The sequence below is a fragment of the Zootoca vivipara genome, chromosome 14, assembly GCF_965207765.1.
Source record: "Zootoca vivipara chromosome 14, rZooViv2.hap1.1, whole genome shotgun sequence".
NCBI classification, from domain to species: Eukaryota; Metazoa; Chordata; class Lepidosauria; order Squamata; family Lacertidae; genus Zootoca; species Zootoca vivipara.
Window position 1 is genome coordinate 32,491,398 of NC_142597.1, and position 25,121 is coordinate 32,516,518.

The 25,121-nt window shown below is 49.1% G+C and overlaps 1 protein-coding gene across 4 annotated transcripts in view; it reads left to right on the top strand.

The window, feature by feature from the left end:
• POR (cytochrome p450 oxidoreductase) overlaps window positions 1-25,121 on the top strand; it is a 60,229-nt gene that overhangs the window by 16,066 nt on the left and 19,042 nt on the right. For 3 of the 4 annotated variants that reach the window (XM_035138969.3, XM_035138967.3, XM_088657735.1), the window contains exons 2-5: window positions 5,635-5,829; window positions 22,633-22,681; window positions 24,067-24,195; window positions 24,565-24,714. In XM_035138969.3, coding sequence (XP_034994860.3) covers window positions 5,648-5,829; window positions 22,633-22,681; window positions 24,067-24,195; window positions 24,565-24,714 — 510 coding nt within the window. In that variant the 5' untranslated portion in view covers window positions 5,635-5,647. Of the gene's footprint in view, window positions 1-5,634; window positions 5,830-11,961; window positions 12,419-22,632; window positions 22,682-24,066; window positions 24,196-24,564; window positions 24,715-25,121 lie in introns of those variants that run through there. The other variant, XM_088657736.1, reaches the window with a different exon arrangement.

Sequence of the window (25,121 nt, forward strand, 5' to 3'; positions counted from 1 at the left end):
ATCAGGTGTATTTTATCTGCACCATCCGAACGAATTCCAGGAAGCAAAACGCTTTTTCGGTGCGTCCTGTGCAGGAGCAGCGATCAACGTTCTACTTAATTGTGGTCGCTTGTCTTCAGTTATCCCACCCCACTGCCCTGCTCAGAGTTGGGAAGAGTATCCCTACATTATGAATGGTGGGCGTCCCCATTAAGAAAAAAGAGGTAGGAATAGACCGTTTTATATATCTGGACTGTCCCTGGATCAAGCGACTTTTCTTCTTTTACGTTCTCAAAGCTCTTAACCTAGCTCATGATTGTCATCTGAAATAGCCAGGTGTTTAACAGAGAATCAATCGCAGTCAGTCCATCGTTTGAAAAAGAAGTCTTTAGAGCCGTCTTGCCCCCAAATGACAACTAGACGTTCTGTTTTGGCGACTGTAACCTTGGTTTAAGGAACCATTTGGCGCCTAGCTTAAATACCTGAGTTTCCAACACTGGTTTGTGCATGGCTAAAATGGGGCTACTCTTTAAACCAGGTGGTGGGTCTTCATGGTAATTTCAGGCAAATGTTTCCTTCAGATGTGGATGGCAAAGGCAGGTCTGTGGCAATAAATCAATGGGTTGCTATTCACCAAATAAATTGGGACTTTGGGGTCACCATGCTAGAAAGGTTGGGAACCACTGGGCCCAAAGTCATGCACTTAATTTAATTTCTTTTCTGGGTGATAAAAAACTTTGTACAGACAGTTAATGCTCTTTTTGACGCAGGAAGTTTGATCTGAGTCGAACAGTCCCAGTGTTGTCTACACAGACTGGCAGCCGCTCTCCAGGGGGGGGGGGGACATTCCTAGTCCTACCTGGAAGATGCCATTGGGGATTGAAACTGGGAGCTTCTGCCTCCAAAGCAGATGCTCTGTCACTGAGCTGTTGCCCGTCACCTAAAAGCAAACTAAGGTTCTAGTCCTCATGCCTCCGGACGAATGACTGAATTAAACAGGAATGCGGGATGCTGCTTTATTAAGCCACTGGGTCCATTTGGCTGGCAGTGGCTCTTCAGGGGATATTTGCAACCCTCCGTAGAGATGCCAGGGATTGAACCTTCTCCATACAGAGCAGAGCACTGAGCCTACAGCCCTTTCAGATTGGGATCTGTGACAGGCAGCAAAACAAAAATAACATCACAGAGTTGGGAGGGACACCAGGGGTCATCTAGTCTGACCCCCGCTGCAGTGCATGGCTCACAGCCAAAGAATTCCTGACAGGTGGCCACCCAACCTCTGTTTAAATGCCTCCAAGTTCTTTCTAATGAGCAGAACTGGTTTTCCATAGTGCTAGGCACTGTTCAGGGAAGCTTTTGCCCTGGAGTCCTTTGTCCCTCTTCTGCCCTCTCAGCTGTTCACCTGGCTCCTGAGGAACGTGACTCTCGGCTGCCCTTCCCAGACACAGGCAGATAAGCCTCCCTTGCGTTGCTCCACGGTTGCATCAACCCTGCTTGCACAACGCGACTCCGGAGCGCAGAGAGCCGGCACGATGTCTGAGGGAGGCTGGGCTCAGCGGCCCGCAGGAGGCATTTCCGTTCTGTGGTGGTTGTGCGTGGGCCGTTGTGCCGGGAAAAGTTGCCACGCCGGCCTCTTTCCTCGCCCACGTTTTGATGTCAAGTTTACCAGCTGGCCTGGAATAGGGGAAAGTACCAGGTTGCCTGCCTGGAAATGGGGTGTTGGGTGGATGAGATGACGGCAAACCACTTCTCTTCCTGCAGCTCTCCAGTGTCACCTGGTACCTGCACCACTCCAAGCAGGGTGAGGAAGTCCTTTGGCCACACATCACACTCTCAGGTCTTGCTTGTTAACACTCTCCCAAGAAAATCATAGCTTTGTAGGGAATTCTTGGCCCCGTTGCCCACGCTCAGCAATAAGAACGGCAGGGAGAAATCCAGGTGTTTTATCTGAGAGGCCAGGCCAGCAGGGAGAGGTAGGAGTTCCGTTTTTATGGCACCGATCTGGACAGTTAGGAAGATGTCAAAGTGGCAATCCTTAGCTGGAAGATTTTCCCCCCTTTAAAATATAAAAATGGCGTAGAAATGAAATGGACATCAAGAACCACAAGCCCCACGGGGAGAAAGAATGGCGCCTAGACCAGGCACCCCCAAACTTCGGCCCTCCAGATGTTTTGGACTACAGTTCCAATCATCCCTGACCACTGGTCCTGTTAGCTAGGGATCATGGGAGTTGTAGGCCAAAACATCTGGAGGGCCGCGGTTTGGGGATGCCTGGCCTAGACATACCATAACCAAGCTTTAAGGTCCTATTTGGCGATTGGCTTATATATCTGAGTTTCTAACACGGCCCCATTCCGTTCGACTCCCGAAAACCAAGACGCGGCTTCCGATTGGCTGCAGGAGCTTCCTGCACTTGAGCAGAAGCTGCGTCGGATGTTCGGCTTCTGAAAAACATTTGCAAACCGGAACATTTACTTCTTGGTTTGCGGCGTTCAGGAGCCAATTTATTCGGCAACTAAGCCGTTCGGGAACCAAGGTTCCACTGTAGTTTATGCTAAGAGGCAGTGGCTGGCCCAAGGTCACCCAGGGAACTTTGTGGTCAAGTGGAGAGCTAAACCCTGGTCTCCCAAGGTCCTAATCTGACACTCTAACCACTACACCACTACTGGCTCTCGAGTCAGAACATTGATCCATCTCATCCAGTGTTGTCTACACTTACTGGCAGCAGCCCTCCAGGGTTCTAGACAGGGAACCCTCCCAGCCCTACTTGGTGATGCCCTTGGTGATGGAACTTGGGACCTTCTGCATACAAAGCACCTGCTCTACCCCTGAGCTATGGCACTTCCTAACCTGCTTTATACGCAACTAGACTATTGGTTCCTCTAGCTCAGGCACCCTCTAGGGTTTCAGGCACGGGATATTCCATCCCTACCTGGAGATGCCAATTGGGGATTGAATTTGGGGCCTTCTGCATGCAAGGCAGGTGCTCTTCCACTCAGCTGCGGCCTTTCCCAAAGGATGCTGGACTAGGTGAGCTTCTGACCTGATATAAATTGGGGCTCTTTTCATGTCCACAAGGATTCTTTGCTTTCAAGGCACAGAAGCATGACCACCTGATCTAATCCAGCTGCATTCTTGCACCAGATTGGAATACAAATGTTGCCCTCTCTTGAACTCTGCCTCCTTTCTCTCTTCACCAAACTTCTCCAGCATTCTCCTCATTCCTCTGTGCCACTCCCGCTTCAAATCCTTTCTTACATATACACACACATACCTTGGTCTTTAAGCTGCCTCTTTCTCTCTCTCCGCTTTGCCATTTCATCTCTCTCTCACTCTTTTGGACCCCACCCTTTGCCCTTTCCTGCCCCTCAGGCTTGCCATTGGCTGGAATGCTGTGACATCAGAGCATCCTTTGTCTTAAGACGTCAGAGGCTGCCACCATTTATTTTTACCACCTCCAGATGTTTTGGACTGCAGTGGGCTGGGGCTGAGTAATTTGGGGTCGCAACTCCCACCAGCCCCCAGCCTGCTGAAATTGGCAAAGGTTGGCTTGAAATGCAGATGAATGCATGCAGAACAGAGTGTGTCCTCTCCGTTTACTGTTATAAACACACCTGTCAGGTCACCAATGCTGCCTGGCCTGTTTAACTGCTAACCGCCATGCTCTATCAATTTCCTGCCCACTTCTCTTCCTTGCAGGGAAAGCTCTTTTCAGGAGGCAGAAGGTCAAAAATGCACTCGGTAAAGGGCTGTGCCTTTTACATCACCTGAGGACATTTTTGGGTCTTTGAGCCTCTTCCCCCGCCGTCCCCCTCCCACAGCTCAAGCAGGAAAGGTGCGCACTGAGGAGCCATGGAAAGTGCCCCCCCTTACACAACCTGTTGGCTCTTCACACGCCCTCAATTCCAGAGTCACAGCTTTCTTGGAGTCTTTCTGAAAGTTGAGATGTAGGAAACAGCCCTAATCAGACTCTGCTTAGCTTTGCATATTATCAGGGCTTGCCTCAGGCGTAGGTCAGCAACAAAAATCACCCCAGGCCAGTGAAGTTAAATCTTTATTCAAGGATATGAACCACAGAGCTCAAGCCTCCACAACTCTTCCTAGCAGGACTTGCCCCGATGATGCAGTTGCAAGGACCCCTCTCTCAGACTCCTCCTCTCTAGGCTTTCCCCCATGCAGTCTGCACACAACAAATCTTTGCTCTGCTCTTTTCATTCCTCTGTGTGTCCTGGGAGACCAGGAGGAAGGGGAGCTGGTTGCAGCAGGAGACTTCCTGGATTCTTCAGCTGCCTCTTTACCCCTCTCCTCTCCATCCTTTGCTTCTGCCTCTGAGTCTGGACTGCTCTCTGCCACAGCCTCTTCCTGCTCACTAAACCCTGTTGCCTCTTCAGCTTCCGGCACCTCCTCCTCCCAGTCTGCTCCCTCTTCTCCCTCTGACTACTCCTTGCCCATCTCACCACCAGTCCTCTGGCTCTCAGCTGCCTTCTCCTGGGGGTTCCCTAGGGGGTCCCCCAGCTGCTGCCTCGCACCGCTCCTCTGCATCCAGACAGCCCATGACACATATGTGCTAGGTTTTATTTATTTTAGGATGTGAGAGGGGGGTTGCTGGGTGAGAAAGACAGCGAGCGAAGGGACTGTGGAAACTTCAGTGATGGAGAGGAGGGACGATGGCTTTGCACACAGGCAACCAATTTTTTTGGTCTGCTGTCAGGCTGTGTCTTTATCACATCCAACCCCCAGCTAAAACACAGAGGAAAAGCCCAGGTGCTTCATTGTCACTAATTTCATTTCTATACCACTTTATATTTTAAAGAAGAAACTGCAAAGCACATTAAAACATCAAATGAAGCAATCCAGAATAAAACAAATTCTGGAGCGGGCGCCACTGTCATTTTCTTTCTGTGGCCCCGTGAAAGCCAAACACAATCCACACGCAGAACAACAGGGAAAGGCTCAAGTGTCTCGGTGGTTAGAGCACCTGCTTTGCAGGCCGAAGGTCCCGGGTTCAATCCCCACATCGGTTTGGGAGAGACCCTGGAGAGCCGCTGCCAGTCAGTGCAGACAGTACTCAGCTAAATGGGCCAGTGGTCTGACTCAGTATAAGGTGGCTTTCTTTATGAAGTTGTTCTTCGGTGCTGCTGGATTGTGTGTCTCTTTCGGCCGTCACGCCATGCTCTCTTTTGTAGCAAAGAATAACACGAGCTGCCTTGAAGTTGACATCTAGAAAGGCAGGATAAAGCTTGTGCCGTTGTGAGAGAAAAGGAGTATTTGCCCTCTCTTGTGGAGTAGACTCACCGATGCACTCATGATCCTCCCACATGCCTTGCGAAATTTTATAAGGTGTGGCAGTGCTGACAGTGTGCTGTCAAACTCTTATCTCAACTCAAATCTCCTAAAGTTGTAGCATATACATCACACTACCTGCGCCTCTCTGTAGGTGGCTGTGGCTACTCTGTTTAAGAAACTCTGGCTATGCTCAGAGGTGCTCTTTATTATTATTTCACAATATTCTGAGGCTGCATCTCGCCACTACAGAGCTGATCCCTGCTCGTGTCCCCGGGAGGTTGCTGTGGTTCCAGAATGTCTGCTTTCCTGCCAAGACCTGAAACCGATATGTGACATGTGACGGCTATCTCTTTCTCCTCCTCGCTTTAGTTTTCCCGTTGCCATGGGGACAGCATCATCCAAGGATGACTCTCCCTCCGCAAAGACCCCGGAGGCTTCGGTCCCCTTCAGCATGATGGACGTCTTCCTCTTCTCCATCATCATCGGCCTGCTGACGTACTGGTTTTTCTTCCGCAAGAAGAAAGAGGAGGTCCCCGACTTTACGAAAATCCAGCCGCCAACGGGGTGAGTGGGTTGGTGGAGAGGTCCATGGGTTTCGCCCAGGGCGGCATACACCCAACAGCTTCAGAGGGGCGAGTGCTGGAGTCGCGTTGCCCATGTAGCCTTTGGAAAGGGTTTGGAAGCTGGTGTCTGGGCCCAGGTACAGGAAGCACGTTAAGACAACTTCAATGGCTAGCAGTCTGTTTCCAGGCACAGTCCAAACTGACGATTATGTCCTACAAAGTGTGGGAATGTTAGGGATGTGGATTAGGATATATTATTAGATAGATCCTATCCAAGCTTGTGTTATCAAGCTTCCAATATCAGCAGAGTGACATTGCCCTTTTTGTGCGCAGCAAAACGTGAGTGTTAGGTTTGTTAGAACCTCTACAACAATATTATACTTCCTGGCAAATCCCCTGGCATAATCTGGCATAATCTCAGAAAGCCAGGCTTACGTAGAAAAGTTACAAATATGTACATCTGGGGTCTACTTAGTAGAGTAAGGCTCCATCTGGTCTCACTCTTGGCAGCAGGCCGAGAGGGAGAACCATCCTAACTGTAGATTCTCTGGAGATGTGTTCCCATTGAAGAAGAGATGGCTAAGAGAGAGAATGGCTGCTGGCTAGGGGCTTATCTGCCAGCTAATCCATCTCATCTGCGTGTCTGGAGGAACAGGAAACTGAGCCTTGGTCAGGTGTCCCTCCAGGTGAGTCCTCCATGTGGACACTCTGGGAATTGTTGTGACTTGTCTGCCCCAGTATTCCATCCCACACAAAGCCCTAGGTGTCTTAGGCGCAGGCTACCTGAAAGATTGTGTCTCCCTACACAAACCTGCCTGGTGAGCCCCTTCTCTTGACCCCATCAGCACCAGAGGTGTAGCTAGTGGTGACCCAAGACAGAGCCTTTTCTGTGGCTGCTCCCAGATTGTGAGATCCCCTCCCAGGAGAGGGGACTCCCTCCCTTCCAGTGATCCTTCCACCAGCAGGCTAAGACCTTCCTCTCCAGGCAGGCCTTTAGAAACTCATGTGAAGGCAATGCAAATCTCTGGGCTTTAATGAGTTTTAGTTCCCACTTTTAAATGTGCTTTTATTGTATTTTGACTACTGCTTTCGGATCCTTTGTTTTACGATGCGTTCTATCATGTTTGCTTTTGAAATGCAGCAAGCCGCCTCGAATCCCAGCTTGGGGAGTTAAGCCGGGAGGGAGAGTTTCCTGAATATGCCTCAGAGAGGACAATTCCTCCGCACGATACTAGCATATTTCTTTTCAGCTGGAATTTTTCACGAAAGCGATTCACGGTATGAAGCGATGAGGTTCAGAGGCAGTTGACCCAGAGGGCCAGGTGCTGCGGGCTGGCATCAGTCAACGATGCTTCAGGGCTTGTGGCTCTCCTCCTCTGAAATGTGGTGGCAGCAAAATTTGGGGGTGGGTGGGTTTGTCTATGCAGAATCCTTTGCCCGGTTCACCTTCCATCTTTGCTCCTGCTATGTGTAGATGGCATCCATTCCTGCAGGGGTGGTAGCCCTCAGGCCTGGAGCCAGAATGTGGCCCTGCAGGCAACTCTGTGTGGCCCCTGAATCTCTCCTCAGGCCGCAGACCCTCCCTAGCCCTGCTTTGTAGCCCAGATATTTTTGCCTGGCTGGAATGTGTCCTTGGACGCTGATAAAGCCCTTCGCTGGCCTGGATGGAGAACAGAGAGGGGTCTGTGAGGATGTCTACAAACCAGGCTAAGGTAAAAGTCTCAGTTGCAAGTGTCCGCCTTAAAGCTGGGGGTAAACTCAGGTCTGCATTTAAGGGCAAGCAGGGGTTCTGGATCCTGCAGCAACCGTACAAGGTAACCTTAAGCGAACCGCTCTCTCAGCCTCGGTTTCCCCCATCTATAGAATGGGAAGAGCGACTGAGTTTAGGGATGATGCAACTCCTGCGGGGCTGTTGGGTTCTTACTGTGTGGAGCAATTTAACAGTGTTTTGCAAGTGCTGCACAAGTGCTTTGTTATGATTTTAAAGCACTTGCAAAACACTGTAAGCAGCTTCCTAATCCCAGGAGAGTATTTGAGGAGAATTGCTTGTTAACCACCATCACCTCCAAATTAGCTCAGAGGGGCAAAGCTGTGTGAGAAGGGAGCACATCTAGATACCAAAGGATTGCAGCAGAGACCACGTGGAGCGTGTTTTCTGAGGTCAATCTCTTGAGGCTTCCTGTTTCCGCTGGTGAGAAATAGCTCACTCCCATACAATCGGACCTCAGCCGTGCCAGTAATTCAGGGCTGATATGGGGGTAATTAGCCCTGGCAGACTCCCCAGGGTGGGGAAGGACTGTCTCGTAGACCCGCAGATTGTCCGAGATTCCCAGCTTGCATCAAGGTGCAAGCGGCAGGACGCTGGGTCCCTGAACACGACACAGCTGGCACTCTCCGAAGCCACTCATAGCTGGAAATATATGTTTGATAAAATAATTAGATTTGGACAATAAACAAACATAGTCTGGACCGAAGAAGACTGAGAAAAAATATGCAGAATGGCACAGTTCCTGGTGTTTAAGCTCGGACTTCAAAGAGATTCTTATCATTGTGTTTGGATTATGGAGGTGATCGGTATGTTCTTTTTCTCTTCTCAATTCCTACAATTGTTTTTCTACGCCAAGCCTCATTAAGAAACTTATTTTTTGAAAAGTACAGATGGACTTCTATTTATAATTAAGTATTCAATTGCGCAGCTTTACTTAGACTTGAAAGACTTGATAAAGATAAAAGAAGAAACAAGATGGCGCTTGTTAATATGATACAGCACAGAAAAATGAGAGTTCATCCCTTTTTTGAGGGAAGTGGGAGATGCTTGCTGGCTGACTTTGTAGAGACTTGAGACAATAATTTGGGATAACATACAGTGTATCTGTTTGCAGAATTTCTTCATTATGAGAGAGAAGGCTAAACGGATGTCCAGCAGCCCCCCTTCTAGGGCCCAGAAGGGGGGATTGTGTGGTCTCCGAAAGCTGATCGGTCACCAAATGACTTATATCTGTGGAATACAGTTCATTTACATTCCAATATTGCAAACAGTATGCGTAACATCAAACGACAGGCTTGGACAACAGCCCGGATTGGAATAACTTAACAACATGGGAGTTGCTGTGTCATTAAACTCTAAACGATAGACTTGGAGAACCGCCCGGATTGGAAGATTGGAATGAAGTCAGGAAAAGCTGCACTGGCAAATAGGCAGAAAAATACATATTTACAAATAAAGCTGTATTCGATGGATGAAAGGATATACGATTTCTGACATGATTAAGAATCGCATAGCCAGGGATGGAGAACTTTAAAGCTTTAAGATCGGAATGTGGAAAATATGAGAACAACAAGAAGAAGGCAGTAAAGAAAATATTGGAGATATACTTCAAGGAGGTCCAGGCTATGGGGATCCCGGAAAAACTAATACCGTAATTAATAATTTGGACTGTAATGTGGGTTTTTTATTTTAGTTTATTGTTTTTAATTTTCAACTTTTCTTTATGGTGTGGAGGAGGCCTAGAGGGTGCCCCAGGGCTCTCTGTGTGAGAATGCTGTCATTTTCCCCCAGCTGGGATCAGCAACTGGACCTTCCTCGAGGGATTGGATTTTGTTTACAAAATAGCCCGGGGAGCAGGGGGAGGAATCTGGACCTGTGGTTTGGTTAATGCACCTGTGAGAGGTGGAATGCCACGGTCCCGGTTCGCAAAAGAAAGCTCCTGTGGAACTCAATCCCACAGGAGGCAACGATGGGCGCCAACCTAGATGGCTTGGAAAAGGGATAGGACAAATTCATGTAGCAGAGGGCTGCCGTTGGCTATGAGCCACCTTGGCTCTGCCCTGCCTCCACAGTTTGCTGTGGCCAGGAATGCTTCTGAAAAGCAGTTGCTGGAAACCACAGGAGAGGAGAGGGATCCTGCTTTTCCACAGGCATCTGGCTGGCCGCTGTGAGAAGTGGACGCTGGACTGGATGAGCCATTTATCGTTCTTCTGATAAAAGATGGAAGGAATAAGTATTCTCCAGAATGCAAAAGGTATTATCCGAAAGGGGAACCAACACTGCAGTCCTTTCCCTCCAGGCAATCTCCTTGTTTTGCCATGGGGCTGGCTGGCTGTTCCTGCGGGGTGATGCCCCCATGTCGCTTCGTGACCTTGCAGGGTGATAGATCCCCCTACTTTACAGACATTTTGTCCCCTGTTGCTGTCTAGCCGGAACGTGTGCAGAGGAGGGCAAGCAAGAGGATTAAGGGTCTGGAAACGAAGCCTTATGAGGAATGCTTGAGGGAGATGGGCATGTTTAGCCTCGTGAAGAGGAGACTGAGAGGTGATATGAGAGCCATTTTCCAATACCTGAAGGGCTGTCACATGGAAGATGGAGCGAGCTTGTTTTCTGCTGCTCCGGAGGAGAGGACCCAAGCAAATGGATTCAAATGACAAGAAAGGAGATTCTCGCTCAATATTCTGACTGCAAGAGCTGTTTGACAGTGGAATGGAATCCCTCAGTTCTTTGAACGGAGGCTGGATGGCCATCTGCCAGGGATTCTTTAGCTGCGATTCCTGCATTGCAAGGGGTTGGATTAGATGATCCTTGGTGGCCCCTTTCAGCTCTCCGATTCTGTGATTCTATCTCACAGCCTGTTGGCCTCAGTCTCTCCTTTCCGGATGCACTCCATACATCAACAGCTGTCTTTTCTTCTTCCTCCTCACTAGAGGAAAATGCATTAATTTCTCTTAATAAATGGAGCAGAGGAAGTGTTCATTCACACTTACAATTTGCCTCCTTTTCCCCCCCAGGCAGAGGTCTGACCAGGCATGACCTTTTGGGGGTTTAAAGGAGTTTGTTGAAAATGCATCTTTTACTTCGTTTGACTATAGCCAAGTCTGCTGTCAATTCACTTGTTCCTGTTTCCCTTTGACTGTGAATAATACCCCTTTCCTGCCTCTAATCTTGGCCCCTGATCGCTGCCTTTCCTTTCTTTGCCTCCTCTTTCTCACGACCCTCCTCACCGATCGCTTCTCAGGTGGCCAGGCCTCTCCAAGTCCAAGAATTGAAGCGATGGTTTCTCCAGCAGCAGCCTGGTGGGAGTCCAGAGTCCCAAAACATTTGGAGAGCCCTAGGCTGGTGGGGGTTGCCTTACAAACTAGACCCACATCACTCCCCAAAACAATTGCTCAAGTCATAGAATAAGAGTTGGAGGGGCCCCCGAGGAGCATCTAGTCCAACCCACTGAAATGCAGGAATAGGCAGCTCAAGTCATAGAATTGTAAGAGTTGGATGGGCCCCTGAGGAGCATCTAGTCCAACCCCCTGAAATGCAGGAATAAGCAGCTCAGTCATAGAATTGTAAGAGTTGGATGGGCCCTTGAGGAGCATCTAGTCCAAACCCCTGAAATGCAGGAATAGGCAGCTCAGTCATAGAATTGTAAGAGTTGGATGGGCCCTTGAGGAGCATCTAGTCCAACCCCCTGAAATGCAGGAATAAGCAGCTGTCTCATAAGAGAATCGAACCTGCAACCTTGGCGTTATCAGCACCACACTCTTATGTCCTTATGTTAACTGCAGCTCCCAGGATTCTTTTTTTTGGGGGGGGGGACCATGAACTCTTTAAAATCATTTGTTGATGCTGCTTTAAATGCAGATGGGGCTACAGCGACGGAGGGTCTGTGAGTCTGGAAGCCCTGCCTGTATTCAACCATTCCTTCTGTCGCAGATTCCGCAGCTTGCCTTCCATGCAAAAGCAGAATAATACAAACCAGCTTGTTCCAAGAAGATATGCTGCGTGTTAATTCTGTGGCCCCCTTCCTTCTGCGCGCTGCCTCCCCCCCCCCCCACACACACCGAGGCCCATGGGGCAGGCTGGCTATGGGGAACAACTTTTTTTTATTTTTAAATTAAGTTTGGGGGGGGGGGAGAAGATTGCCCTTTTAGGACACTCTCCCCTCCCTCCACACCTCCCCTTGAGTTATTGTTCTGAAAAAGGTCCTGCAGGGACAAGAGCTGCGGGGAAGTGACAGAGATGCTTTTAATTATTTAATTAAAAAATAGTGCTGTGATGTAAACCTGTTGTTAGGGCAACGGGCGTTTCTCTCCATGAGACGTCTCTCTCTCTCTCTTCCCCCCCCCCCACCCCCTTCAACCTTTGAATGGTTAGAGAGATGGGGAGTGTTGCAAGGGACCCTGGGAGTTTTCATTCTTGAGTTTCTCTCTCTCTCTTCCTCCCCCCCACTCCCGCTTCGCCACTCATTCCTTTCTGCTCCTGCCAGATGTTGGGAGTATAGTTGGGTTCGTGCCGGACCCTCCGGGTAACTTTCGCAAAGGCAGCCGGCACGAATCCCAGAGGGATCGAGCCAGTCTCTTTTGCAGGGACTTGGTATGCAGAGCTCTGCTCTCGGCTCTTAAACAAAAGGGAGGCTGTGGCCGCTGGCTTTTTAAGCTCTGGGAGAGGGCTCAGGGGGGCGAGGGACCCCTCGCGTGCCTGCCTGTCTCGCGGCGGAGCGCAGCTCAGCCCTCCTGGCTCCCTGCAGCTGGCATGAAAGCACAGGGTCGAAACCCACCATGGGCTGCACATACTCGTCTCCTCCCGAGGAGGCTCCTCCGGGGAGGTAAGTAAGCGGATGTGCCCTTTCGGGAGGTTTTGTGGCTCTGCGCCTCGGATGCAAGGCTGGCTCTTCTCGAGCTTGCCTGAGCCAACCTTTTTGGATGCAAAAACTTGCCTGGAGGCTGGCGGGGGGAACTCCGTTGAGAGAAAAGCACTCTGCAGTTCGCAGGGATGCTGCCATGCGAGGCTGGTTTTCTTCTGTGCGGGTTGCAGGAAGGGCTCGATCCTCTTCCTTTTCCTCTCTTCTTTCCCCAACCGTTTTTGGGGAAGGGCTGCAGCCGAGTGGACAGAAAAAGAGCATCTGCTTTGCATGCAGAAGGTCCCAGGTCGAAACCTCAGTGGTCTCTCCAGGGAGGACCGGAAGAGTTCCTCGCCTGAATCCCTTGCTGCCAGTTCGTGTAGATAATACTGAGCTAAAGGTAAAGGGTAAAGGGGCCCCTGACCATTAGGTCCAGTCGTGACCGACTCTGAGGTTGCGCGCTCATCTCGCATTATTGGCCGAGGGAGCCGGCGTATAGCTTCCAGGTCATGTGGCCAGCATGACAAAGCCGCTTCTGGCAAACCAGAGCAGCACATGGAAACGCCGTTTACCTTCCCGCTGTAGCGGTTCCTATTTATCTACTTGCATTTTGACGTGCTTTCGAACTGCTAGGTTGGCAGGAGCAGGGACCGAACAACGGGAGCTCACCCCGTCACAGGGATTCGAACCGCCGACCTTCTGATCAGCAAGCCCTAGGCTCAGTGGTTTAACCACAGCGCCACCTGGGTCCCAAGTTAAAAGCAAAAGGGCGGGTTAAAAAGGAATGTTTTTGCCTGATGCCTGAAGATATGTAATGATAGTGCCAGGCAAGCCTCCCTTGGGCAGCATTTCACAAACAGGGAACCACCCATGGAAGGGGCACAAGGGCCTCAGATGATAATCTCATGGTCCGGGTAGGTTCATATGGATAGAGGCAGAGAAGAGTGTTTATATATACATGTACTGTATGTATTTTTACATGTATGAGCTTACTTTTCCTTCAGTTTGCTCAAAGCCCCCCACTTCACCCTCACAACAACCCTGTGAGGTACGTTAAGCTGATAGAGAATGACTGGCTCCAAGGTCACCCAGTTGAGCTTCACGGCAAAGCAGGGATTTGAATCCTGGTCTCCAAGGCCCTACATACATGCATACCTTTATCTGTATGATGAGTTTCCATGGTTAAAACCATGCTGAAGGTGACTTACAACATAACAAAACACATAATTACAAACATAACGAAAGTAAAGGTAAAGGGACCCCTGATCATTAAGTCCAGTTGTGACCGACTCTGGGATTGCGGCGCTCGCCTCGCTTTACTGGCCAAGGGAGCCGGCGTACAGCTTCCGGGTGACGTGGCCAGCATGACAAAGCCGCTTCTGGCGAACCAGAGCAGCACACGGAAACGCCGTTTACCTTCCCGCTGTAGCGGTTCCTATTTATCTACTTGCATTTTGACGTGCTTTCTAACTGCTAGGTTGGCAGGAGCTGGGACCAAGCAACGGGAGCTCACCCCGTCACAGGGATTCGAACCACTGACCTTCTGATCAGCAAGCCCTAGGCTCAGTGGTTTAACCCACAGCGCCACCTGGGTCCCCACAATACTGAGCTAGATGGACCCAAAATCCAACACCACCAGGTTTTGCGTTCCAGTTTGCTAAAGCACCCAAAGGCCCAGGTGTCGAAATGTTTAGGAGGAGGGGTCCTGTGGCTCAGTGCATGGCAGGATGCTGGCTCCTGGTTCAACACACACCTCACCCTGCATCCCCAGTTAAAAGATCCTGGGGAGCTGCTGCCAGTCAGAGTTAAGTCCAGGCTAAGCTGGATGGTCCATTGCTCTGACCTGGCCCCATACAGTGAGGGGGGAAAGTATTTGATCCCCTGCTAAATTTGCCCGTTTGCCCCCTGACGAAGAAATGACCAGTCCATAATTTTAATGGTAGGTTTTTTGTAGCTGTGAGAGACAGAAGAACAACAGGGGGAAAAAACCCAGAAACCCAGAAGACAAAACTTCTGGGATTGATGTGCATTATAATGGGTGAAATAAGTATTTGATCCCTTTGTAAAAGATGACTTAGTGGCAAAACCCGTGTTGGCAGTTACAGAGGTCAGGCGTTTCTTGTAGGTGGCCACCAGATTTGCACACATCTCAGGAGGTATTTTGTCCCACTCCTCTTTGCAGATCCTCTCCAAGTCAGTAAGATTTTGAGGCTGATGTGTAGCTACTCGAACCTTCAGCTCCCTCCACAGACTTTCGATGGGACTGAGGGCTGGAGACTGGCTAGGCCACTCCAGGACCTTAATGTGCTGCTTCTTGAACCATTCCTTTGTTGCCTTGGCCGTGTGTTTTGGGTCATTGTCATGCTGGAACACCCATCCTCGACTCATTTTCAATGCCCTGGCTGAGGGAAGGAGGTGCTCACCTAAGATTTGACGATACATGGTCCTGTCCATCGTCCCTTTGATGCGGTGAAGGTGTCCTGTCCCCTTAGCAGAAAAACACCCCCAAAGCATAATGTGTCCCCCTCCATGTTTGATGATGGGGATGGTGTTCTTGGGGTCGTAGGCAGCATTCCTCCTCCTCCAAACGTGGCAAGTTGAGTTGATGCCAAAGAGCTCAATTTTGGTCTCATCTGACCACAACACTTTGACCCAGTTCTCTTCTGGGTCATTCAGATGTGCATTGGCAAACTGCAGACGGGCCTTTACATGTGCTGTCTTCAGCAAGGGGACCTTGCAGGCTCTGCAAGATCTCAGTCCTTCACGGTGTAGTGTGTTACCAACTGTTTTCATGGTGACTATGGTCCCAGCTGCCCTGAGATCATTGACAAGTTCCCCCCGTGTAGTTCTGGGCTGCTTCATCACCGTTCTCCTGATCATTGCAACTCCACGAGATGAGATCTTGCATGGAGCCCCAGACCGAGGGAGGTTGACAGTTATTTTGTGTTTCTTCCATTTGCGAATTATTGCACCAACTGTTGTCACCTTCTCACCAAGCTGCTTGGCAATAGTCTCGTAGCCCAGTCCAGCCTTGTGCAGGTCTACAGTCTTGTCCCTTACATCCTTGGATAGCTCTTTGGTCTTGGTCATGGTGGCTAGTTTGGAATCTGCTGGATTGATTGCTTCAGGTGTCTTTTGTACAGGTACTGTAACGAGCTGGGATTACAGGTAAAACCTCTCCCTTACAGCAGGTGCTTCTAATCTCAGCTCGTTACATACAGTGAAGATACCAGGTAGCCTGGCATCTGGCTGGTTGATAGGGGATCAAATACTTATTTCACTCATTATAAATGTAAAGGTAAAGGGGCCCCTGACCATCAGGTCCAGTCGTGTCCGACTCTGGGGTTGCGGCGCTCATCTCGCTCTATAGGCCGAGGGAGCCGGCATTTGTCCAGAGCAGCACACGGAAACGCCGTTTACCTTCCCGCTGGAGCGATCCCTATTTATCTACTTGCACTTTGATGTGCTTTTGAACTGCTAGGTTGGCAGGAGCTGGGACCAAGCAACGGGAGCTCACCCCGTTGCAGGGATTCGAACCGCCGACCTTCCGATCAGCAAGCCCTAGACTCTGTGGTTTAACCCACAGCGCCACCTAGGTCCCTATTTCACTCATTATAATGCACATCAATCTCTGACTTTTGTCTTCTGGGTTTCCGGGGTGTTTTCCTGTTGTTCTTCTGTCTCTCACAGCTACAATAAACCTACCATTAAAAATTATGGACTGGTCATTTCTTCGCCAGAGGGCAAACGGGCAAATTTATCAGGGGATCAAATACCCCCCCCCCCTACTGTAAGTCTCTTTTCCAGACTAATAATAAATCTGTAGGTCTGGAGGCACATGAAGCCACCAGCCACTGAGTCTGGGAAGCCTGTATATGCCACTCTGCGTTCCGCAACAGAAGAAAGGCAGGGTATATACATTTAAGGAAATTATATTAGTAATAATTGTTCTTTGTGCAAGTTCACTGACATCAGCCTCGTAAGGTGGGTCAGTATCGTGTCTTCCCACCCACCCCTTATTTTGCACATTTTTATTTAATCAGGGTTCTCAATATTCAGCACTGGTTTATTTGTTTGGAGTAGTTAGTTTCCCTTAATAGATTCATTACCATGCTGGCTCATATCAAGCCTCCAGGTTGGGAGGCAGTATATCTGTTAAGTTTCTGGGGAGCACCAAGATGGGGAGGGGCTTCTGCCCTGCCTGGGAGCTTCCTGATTGGCTAAATCTGGATGGGTCCATAGTCTCATCCTCCAGGGCTCTTCTTTAATGTCATCATTAGTCACAAGAGGAGTGGAACCTCCATTTACAAAACCAGTCTATCTTTGACGACCAGATGTAACAGGGATCTGCTGCTGCCTCCGCCTGTTCGATTCCCAGAAGAGGCGTCTTGGCTGGATAGTGTGGGAAACAGGATTTTGGACCAGAGGGGCCCCTGGATCTGATTCAGCAGGGATTTTCAGATAGTTTTTTTAAAGCATTCAGCTATGCAGCTGCTGTCACAGTTAGGATGGCAAAGGCGAGAGGAGAATCTCATTTCTGATTCATGCTTGCAGATACCCATTGGGCCATTGGGCTTGAGGGCAAGTCTTCCAAACAACTAGCCAGGGTGGTTTTTGTAAACCAGAAGAATTGAGCCAAATCTGTCAGTATTGTATGAGTCATGAATGATGAGTTCTCAGATTTTATCTCCTGTGGACCTCACTAGCAAGGCTGTTTTAATCTGTTTTAGAAAGTTTCCCTGCAAGGAGCCTGCAGATTCAATTTCTGGTGTAACTGCACTTCCTGCTTAGAAACAGGTCCCATTAAATTTAAGGGGAATAGCTATCCCAAGTAAGAGTGTACTGTATACCTGGGGTTTCCAAAGGCATCCCTTTACCTCCTTCTAAATTGTTTAAATTACATTTTGCAGTGTTCGCTTTTTCTTTTTTATCTTTTGGCAGTGTCCGGCAGGGTGGGCTGATATTTTTTTTGTTTTTAATTTTTATTTTACATCAAGGTGATTTTAAATCTGCAGCAAGAAAATCTTTCTTGGTCAGCAGAGCTTGAGATTCTACTGATGGCTGGTTGACTTTGATGGCCCTCTCCTCCGCAAATTTGTCTAGTCCTCTTTCAAAGCCACCCAAATTGGTGGCCATCACTGCCCTCCTGCGGGAGGGAGTTCCACTGCTGTTTATCTGTTCTAAATAAACCTGTCCTGTCCTCTTTGCATGCCAGGGAAAAGGGCTCCCACGCTCTTTGATGCGAGTGCTGTGAAATGCTGATCCACGATGGACCAGCAAAGACGAGGGGTGTGTTGTTGACTGTTTTAGCTTACAGATTCTCTGACCATGGCTATACTGTTGGCCACAACAGATTGGCAGCAGAGTTCCCCGCCTGTAAAATGGGAGGAGAGAAATGTACCTTAAGAGTAGCGCTCTCTCTCTCTCTCTCCCCCTCCCCCTCTCCTGAATCTGCAGGGTTAATATCCTGTCTTATCCTTCTTCTTTTTTACTACAGCTCCCATTTATTTTTGCTTTCATTCATTTGTTGTGTTTATATCTCACCCTTTTCTCCGAAGGGCTTTTCCTCCCTATGAGGTAGGTTAGGCTGGGACTCAGTGACTGGCTGCCAAGGTGACTTTCGTGGCTGAGCGGAGATTCGAACCCTGGTCGCTCCCAAGTCCTAGTCCGGCACTCTTAAACACTCCACCCCCATTGGCTCTCTTGAGATGAAGCTTTGGCCTATCTGCCTTGCCCATCTGCCTTTTGCCAGTTGTAATTAACAACAACAACAACAACAACAACAATTCATTATTTGTACCCGACTCATCTGACTGGCTTGCCCCAGTCACTCTGTGGTTGGTGAAAGCTGCTCTGAGTTCCGCCCACCATCTGACTCCTCCCCTCCCCTTTGAAATCCTTTCCAAGCTCCACCCTCACCCCCTGGCCCCACCCACTCCAGCTCTGACCCTGCAGATTGTGTGTGTGTCATAGAATCAAAGGGCTGTAGAATCAGAAGGGTCCCCAGGGTCATCTAGTCCAACCCCCTGCAATGCCTCTTTGCGTGTTGTGCTGTGAAATCCAAAGCTGGCAAACCATGCTGATTCCCCCCCCCCTTCCTTTCCCTGCCTGCCTCACATTCTTCTCCTATTGTGAAACAGGAATGGGAACCAATTCCATGTCTCTGCTCTTGGCTGCTGTTAGGAGCAGGCAGGCAGCCAGCTCCTCTCCTCCTCCTCCTCCTTTGAAAAGGATCCTCGCCTCCTGCGGGATCCAATTAGGCCTCTCGCTCGCTCCTCCTCCTGTCTCTCTCTCTCTCTCTCTGTCTCCCCCATGCAAAATAAAAACATCTCCATCTCTTTCGCCTCTTGAGGCCCACGCCTCCCACATCCAGATGTGTGCTTTGTTCAGGCCAATTTGGAGATCCCTCTCGGATGAGCTGTCCTTGTTGCTCACCACCGAAAGCGCTGCTTGCAAAGCCTCCTCAAGAACAGACCCTGCTCGACTTTTTTGAAGCTCGGTTTGCTTGCCTGCCTAATGAGCTTGGCTTTCTAATCCCCTTCTTCTTCCTTTTTTTTGGGGTGTGTGTGTTTGCCTCCTCCCCCTCCAGAGAGCCTTGCCTCCCTCTCTCCAAGGCTGCTGCGCTAAAAGGCCTTGGTGAGGCAACCTCCTCCCCCAGGACAAGGTCTGTTGACGCAACAGTCCCGCCTGTGGAGCATCAGAGTTGAAAGGGGGGTCCATTGGAGGCCAGCCAGCCAGCCCCTGCTCAGGGTGCAAGATCTGCAGTGCTGGTTGCAACACAGCCACCCCTAGAATCATAGAATTGCAGAATTTGGTGGGACCCCCAAAAGCCATCTAGTCCAACCCCCTGCAATGCAGGTAGCAGCCCGGTCTCTCCAGCAAAGGAAAAGCAGCCAGTTCCACTGTCAAAAAGCCTTTCGCCCTTGCAAAGTGTTTCTGAACGCTCACCCAAAACCTGCTCCCTTGCAATGGGTCCCCCGTGGGTCGTGCTCCTGCCCTCTGGAGCAACAGGGGACACAAGAACAGGCTGCCGAATCAGGTCAGTGGCCCACCTAGTCTGACATCCTGCAATTGGAGAAACCCGCAAGCAGGATTCGAGCAGAAGAGCCCTCTCCCCTCCTGTGGCTTCCAGCAACTTGTATTCAGAAGCATTGCCTCGGTCTTGTATACCTGAAGGAGCATCTCCACCCCCCATCGTTCTGCCCGGACACTGAGGTCCAGCTCCGAGGGCCTTCTGGCGGTTCCCTCACTGCAAGAAGTGAGGTTACAGGGCACCAGGCAGAGGGCCTTCTCAGTAGGGGCGCCTGCCCTGTGGAACACCTTCCCATCAAATCTCAAGGAAATAAGCAACTATCCTACTTTTAGAAAACATCTGAAGGCAGCACTGTTTAGGGAAGTTTTTAATGTTTAATACTGTATTGTGTTTTTAATATTCGATTGGGAGCCGGCCAGAGTGGCTGGGGAAACCCAGCCAGATGGGCACAGGGTAAAAATAATAAATTATTATTGTTGTTATTGCTGCCTCCGACTGTGAAGGCAGAGCAGAACCAGCATGGCTAGTAGCTACTGATAGCCTTCTCCTGCCATGTGAGTTGGTCCAATCCTCTTTTAAAGCCATCCAAGCTGATACCTTCCTGTGGAAGCGAGTTCCATAGATTAACGCTGCGGTGCGCGAAGAAGGACTTTCTGTTCTCCGTCCTGAATCTTCCATGTTCAGCTCCATTGGATGTCCAGAGAGTTCTAGTGTTATGAGAGAGGGAGACAAAACCTTTTCCTACCCCCTTTCTCCCGGTTGTGCATCATTTTACAGACGTCTGCCATGTCGCCTCTTACTCCCAAATGCTGCCGCTTCTCCTCATAAGGGAGTCATCCCCTTGATCATTTCGGTTGTCCTTTTCTGAACAGGGTCAGAAATCCACTGTGAGCCCTATAAGTCTAGCTCTTTGTGTGAGGAGGAATGATATAGTAGGAGACTGGGTCAAGAGCTAAAAAAAATGACACTTTGCTTCAAATGCCTGTTTGGCCATGAAGGTTTTCTGGGTGTTCTTAGCCTACGGTAGTCACTGTCTCTCAGCATAACCTTAGGACTTGATTTATTTCTGACTTTTATATTCTACCCATTCCACATGATCCTCTTCCATCTTCTACTCTCTTAGCTATGACATTGTTTTGTCTATTGCTTTTTTGCTGATCCTGTTTCATTGTGCCCTCCTGAGCTCCTCCTGCCCCAGACAGTGTCTGGTGGGGGGGATTTTAAATTGTGGTATGCAAATCCTCTGGGTTAAATAGTCATAGCTCACCTCAAAGGGTGGTCGCTGGAGGAAAAGGAGTGGGGATGCAAAAGCTGCAATAATTTCACCGCTGCCGATGGTGTCAGAACTGCCCCTGCGTATCGTTTTCTTGTAATCCTTAAGAGCGACCCTGCAAGGTAGGCCAAAATTGCATAGATTCATAGAAGATTCATAGAAGATTCATAGAAGATGGAAGAGACCACAAGGGCCATCCAGTCCAACCCCCTGCCAAGCAGGAAACACCATCAAAGCATTCTTGACATATGCCTGTCAAGCCTCTGCTTAAAGACCCCCAAAGAAGGAGACTCCACCACACTCCTTGGTAGCAAATTCCACTGCCGAACAGCTCTTACTGTCAGGAAGTTCTTCCTAATGTTTAGGTGGAATCTTCTTTCTTGAAGTTTGAATCCTTTGCTCCGTGTCCGCTTCTCTGGAGCAGCAGGAAACAACCTTTCTCCCTCCTCTATATGACATCCTATGCAGCCCCCTCATTGCTGATGTTGAAGCCTGAGAGAGTGAGACTCCGGAAGCAGAGGGCCGGTTTGAGCTGGGGACGCCCCAGTTCCTACCTTTTGCTGCTATCTTTCACCACCATTGTGTAAAAAACAGGGGTTTTTTAATAAAAAAAATCTCTCTTCCATGGCCCCTGGGAGAGTAGCTCTCCGCAAGCGTGAGAGATTCTTGCACAGTGAGGGAAACTATGCTCAAGACCAGGCATAGGCAACCTTGGCTCTCCAGATGTTTTGGAACTACAACTCCCATGATCCCTAGCTAACAGGGCCAGTGGTCAGGGATCATGGGAGTTGTAGTTCCAAAACATCTGGAGAGTCAAGGTTGCCTATGCCTGCTCAAGGTTTGGGAACCTCATGCCTGAGCAATGAAAGTGGCCCTCAAGCCCTCTCTACTTGGCCCTTGTATCCTCTCCACGCCACACCTGTCGCTAGCCCGGATTTGCACCCTTGTTGAGTGTTTCTGCCTGGCTGGAATGTGTCCTTGAACTCTGATCATGCCTTTTGCTTGCCTGGATTGAGGAAAGATGAGGATTTGTGTGCGTAAGAACTAGCCTGCTACGCAAAGCTAAAAGGCCCGTTTGCTGCTTTGTCCCATTTTTGCTCCTGCCTGCCGCTGGAATGTGGCCCCTGGAAGGGACAAGACCCTTTTGCATGGCAAAAGCATGGAACAAAAGTTACAGAGTTGAGAATTATCGACATCAGTGGAGTTGGAGATCCAGCCACTAGCTCAGTGAATCTTGATGCCGTGAGACTTTGATAACTTTATCTCTCTTATATAATGAATTGAAAAAGATGTTTAAAATAACATTTGTAACAAACAAACAAACAAACAAACCCAGAAGCTTTCCTTTTGGGAATTAAAAGGGCAGAACTACCTAAACAGCATAGAAATTTATTCATGTATGCGACTACAGCGACAGTAAGAATGTTTTTTGTCCAAAAATGGAAAGAAGTCGCCCCGACGAAAGAAGAATGGAAACAAAAACTTATGGACCATGCAGAAATGGCGAAACTTACCAGAAAAAAAATAAGAACTCAAGATGATAAACTTTTTATTTAAAGAATGGATATGGTTTATTGAATATTTACCAAAAATAGTAAACAGATAAGGACATTGGCAGGATTATTGTAATGACCTGCAGTTTCGTAAGAGTATATAAGTAGATGAATAAAAGCATACATTGATTTAGAATATGTAGGAAATGATAAAAATGAATATCAAGGAACCGCAGAAAGAGGAAGAAGGAAGTCAAGTTTTGAAATGTTAAAATGATTGTGAAACTATTGAAATGTATATATAACTGAAAATCATATGTGTGTGTGTGTGTATGTATATGTATATGTATATGTATATGTATGTATATATTAAAGATAACTCTATCTCTCTTTCCTCCAGAGAGAAGACAACAAATGAGGGCAGCTTCATTGAGAAAATGAAAAAGACGGTATGTTCGACTTTTATTATGTTCATACTTTTCAGCTAGTAGGCCAGAAATGGAAGCTGCCTAAGGCATTGTCCACAAGCCTTGATCCTCTGCTATGGAGTGACTGAGCCAGCTGAATGGTGATACTGGTCAGAAATGCAGGAAGTAGCTTTGTCCCAAGTCTATCTAGCTCAATATTGCCTACACGGGGTGGCAGCAGCGGCTCTCCAGGATTTCAGACTGAAGTCCTTTCCCAGCTGTTCCTAAGGATGATTCTAATCCTTGTGGTTCTTAGGAAAGGGCTGGAATGGGAAGATAACTGCCATACAGAGTCAGATCGTTGGCCTGTCTAGGTCAGTATTGCCTGCACTGGCTGGCAATAACACCAGGGTTTCAGGCAGGGAATATTTCCCATCCCTACCTGGAGGGATTGAACCCGGGATCTTCTGCATGCAAAGCTGATACTCTGCCTCTGAGCTATGGCCTGTACCGGGCAGGGAAGAGCCACCTCTCTGCCAATCAGGTGGTATATAAACGTTGTTTAATAAAAAAAAAACCACCAAAATTTATATTGCATGCATTTCTCCCTAAAATACCATATATTCCGGCGTATAAGGCGACTGGGCGTATAAGGCGACCCTCTACTTTTCCAGTCAAAATATAGAGTTTGGGATATACTCGCCGTAACGAGTATATCCCAAACTTCCAACGTACACCGAATAAAAAATTTCTGTATCTCTTCCAGGCACCGGGGCGAGTTTGGGGGGGGGGAGAGAGAGAGTAAGCGGCTGCCGCTTTCTTTCCATGCAGGGAGGAGGGGAGGGGAGGGAGGAAAGCCCCGCACATCCCCTCTTCCTGCACGGAAAGAAAGTGGCAGCCGCTTACACGGTTGCCGCATACGGCGGGGATGCGGCCGTGGCTGTTTTTGAGCTCCCCCCACCGTTTGCAACGACCGCAGATCTTATACCCGGCGTATAAGACGACCCCCAACTTTTGAAAAGATTTTCCTGGGTTCAAAAGTCGTCTTATGCGCCGGAATATACGGTGCTAATATTTTTGCACTCATCCCTCCCCCCACCCATAAACTCTGAAAATATGCATTTCTTGAAATGAGGACCACTTTGCAAAACTCAGAGGAGCCTGTGGAACTGTGGTCCAATCTGCGTACTGGGTCAGGAAGTGCAAATTTGGGTTGATTTGTGTCAAGCCCCCACAAAACTCTCCCCCATACCTTCCTGCTGTCTGAAATGGAGGGTTTTACCACTTTCAGCTGCTGCCGCAGTCTGGAGCAGACCAACTTTGCATAGAGTGATTCAGAAACCCTTAAGGCGGAGGTTGGGACCAGGCCTTTGGTGATGAGCGATCCGAGAGTTTTTGAACTGACTTGAGTTTTCTTTCCTTCTCAGGGCAGAAACATAGTGGTGTTCTATGGATCTCAGACGGGAACTGGTGAAGAATTTGCCAACCGCCTTGCTAAAGATGCCCATCGTTATGGGATGAGGGGCATGTCTGCTGACCCAGAGGAGTACGACCTGGTATGTTCCCTGCAAATCCAGCCCTTTTGGGTCCTTGACTTGATGAGGGACAAGCCCTGCTCTGCTTTTCCCACAAGCAAGGCCTTCCCTGAATTGCTTCAGTAATAATACTTTGTGCAACTTTGCCTTCTTGCAACCTGAGCATGGTCCTCCCCTTAACACTGGAGATGTGGGACATAATGTGCCCAGCCTTTTGCTTTCAACATCTGTCTTGCACACAAATACTTGGCTCGTCCCAAAGAACGTTTTCAACCAAAGGAAGATAGTTGCTTAAGATCTCATGCCCAGGGGTGTTTGGGATTCTTCTAGGGGAACTCTTGACATCCTCAGGAGCTGTCTCCTTATGTGCTGCCCCACTCTCATTCCCAGGCCGACTTGAGCCGCCTCTCTGAGATCGATAAGTCGCTAGCAGTCTTCTGTATGGCCACTTACGGAGAAGGGGATCCCACAGACAACGCCCAGGATTTCTACGATTGGCTGCAGGAAACGGACGCTGATCTCTCCGGCCTCAAATTTGCAGTGAGCATTTTTATTTCTCCCTCTGCCATTCTTTTTCCGGGGCCCAGGTTTGACATGTCTAAGTGGTATGTGTGTTTGTGTAAAAGAAGATGCGTTGAGGCTATTTCAGGTTCTTTGCCTTGAAATCTAGATGCATCTCCCAGTAAATCTGAATTCTGAGTGGCAAATAACCTCTGTGATTTTAGCATTGTAACATACCCACATTACCCAGCCCCTTAAACCTGCAGAGTCTCCCCGCCCCCTGCTCTTGCCGCATTGCGGCTCTCATGGAAACTTGATTAAATGAGCATCTCATCAGAAGATTGTGGATGTCATGGACTGGCTGGATTCAGAGGAGTGGGGGGGGGAGGCACCATCTGGGGAACCCCCAGGGGAAGAAGGGTCAGAGCCTGGGGATTGGTGGTGGG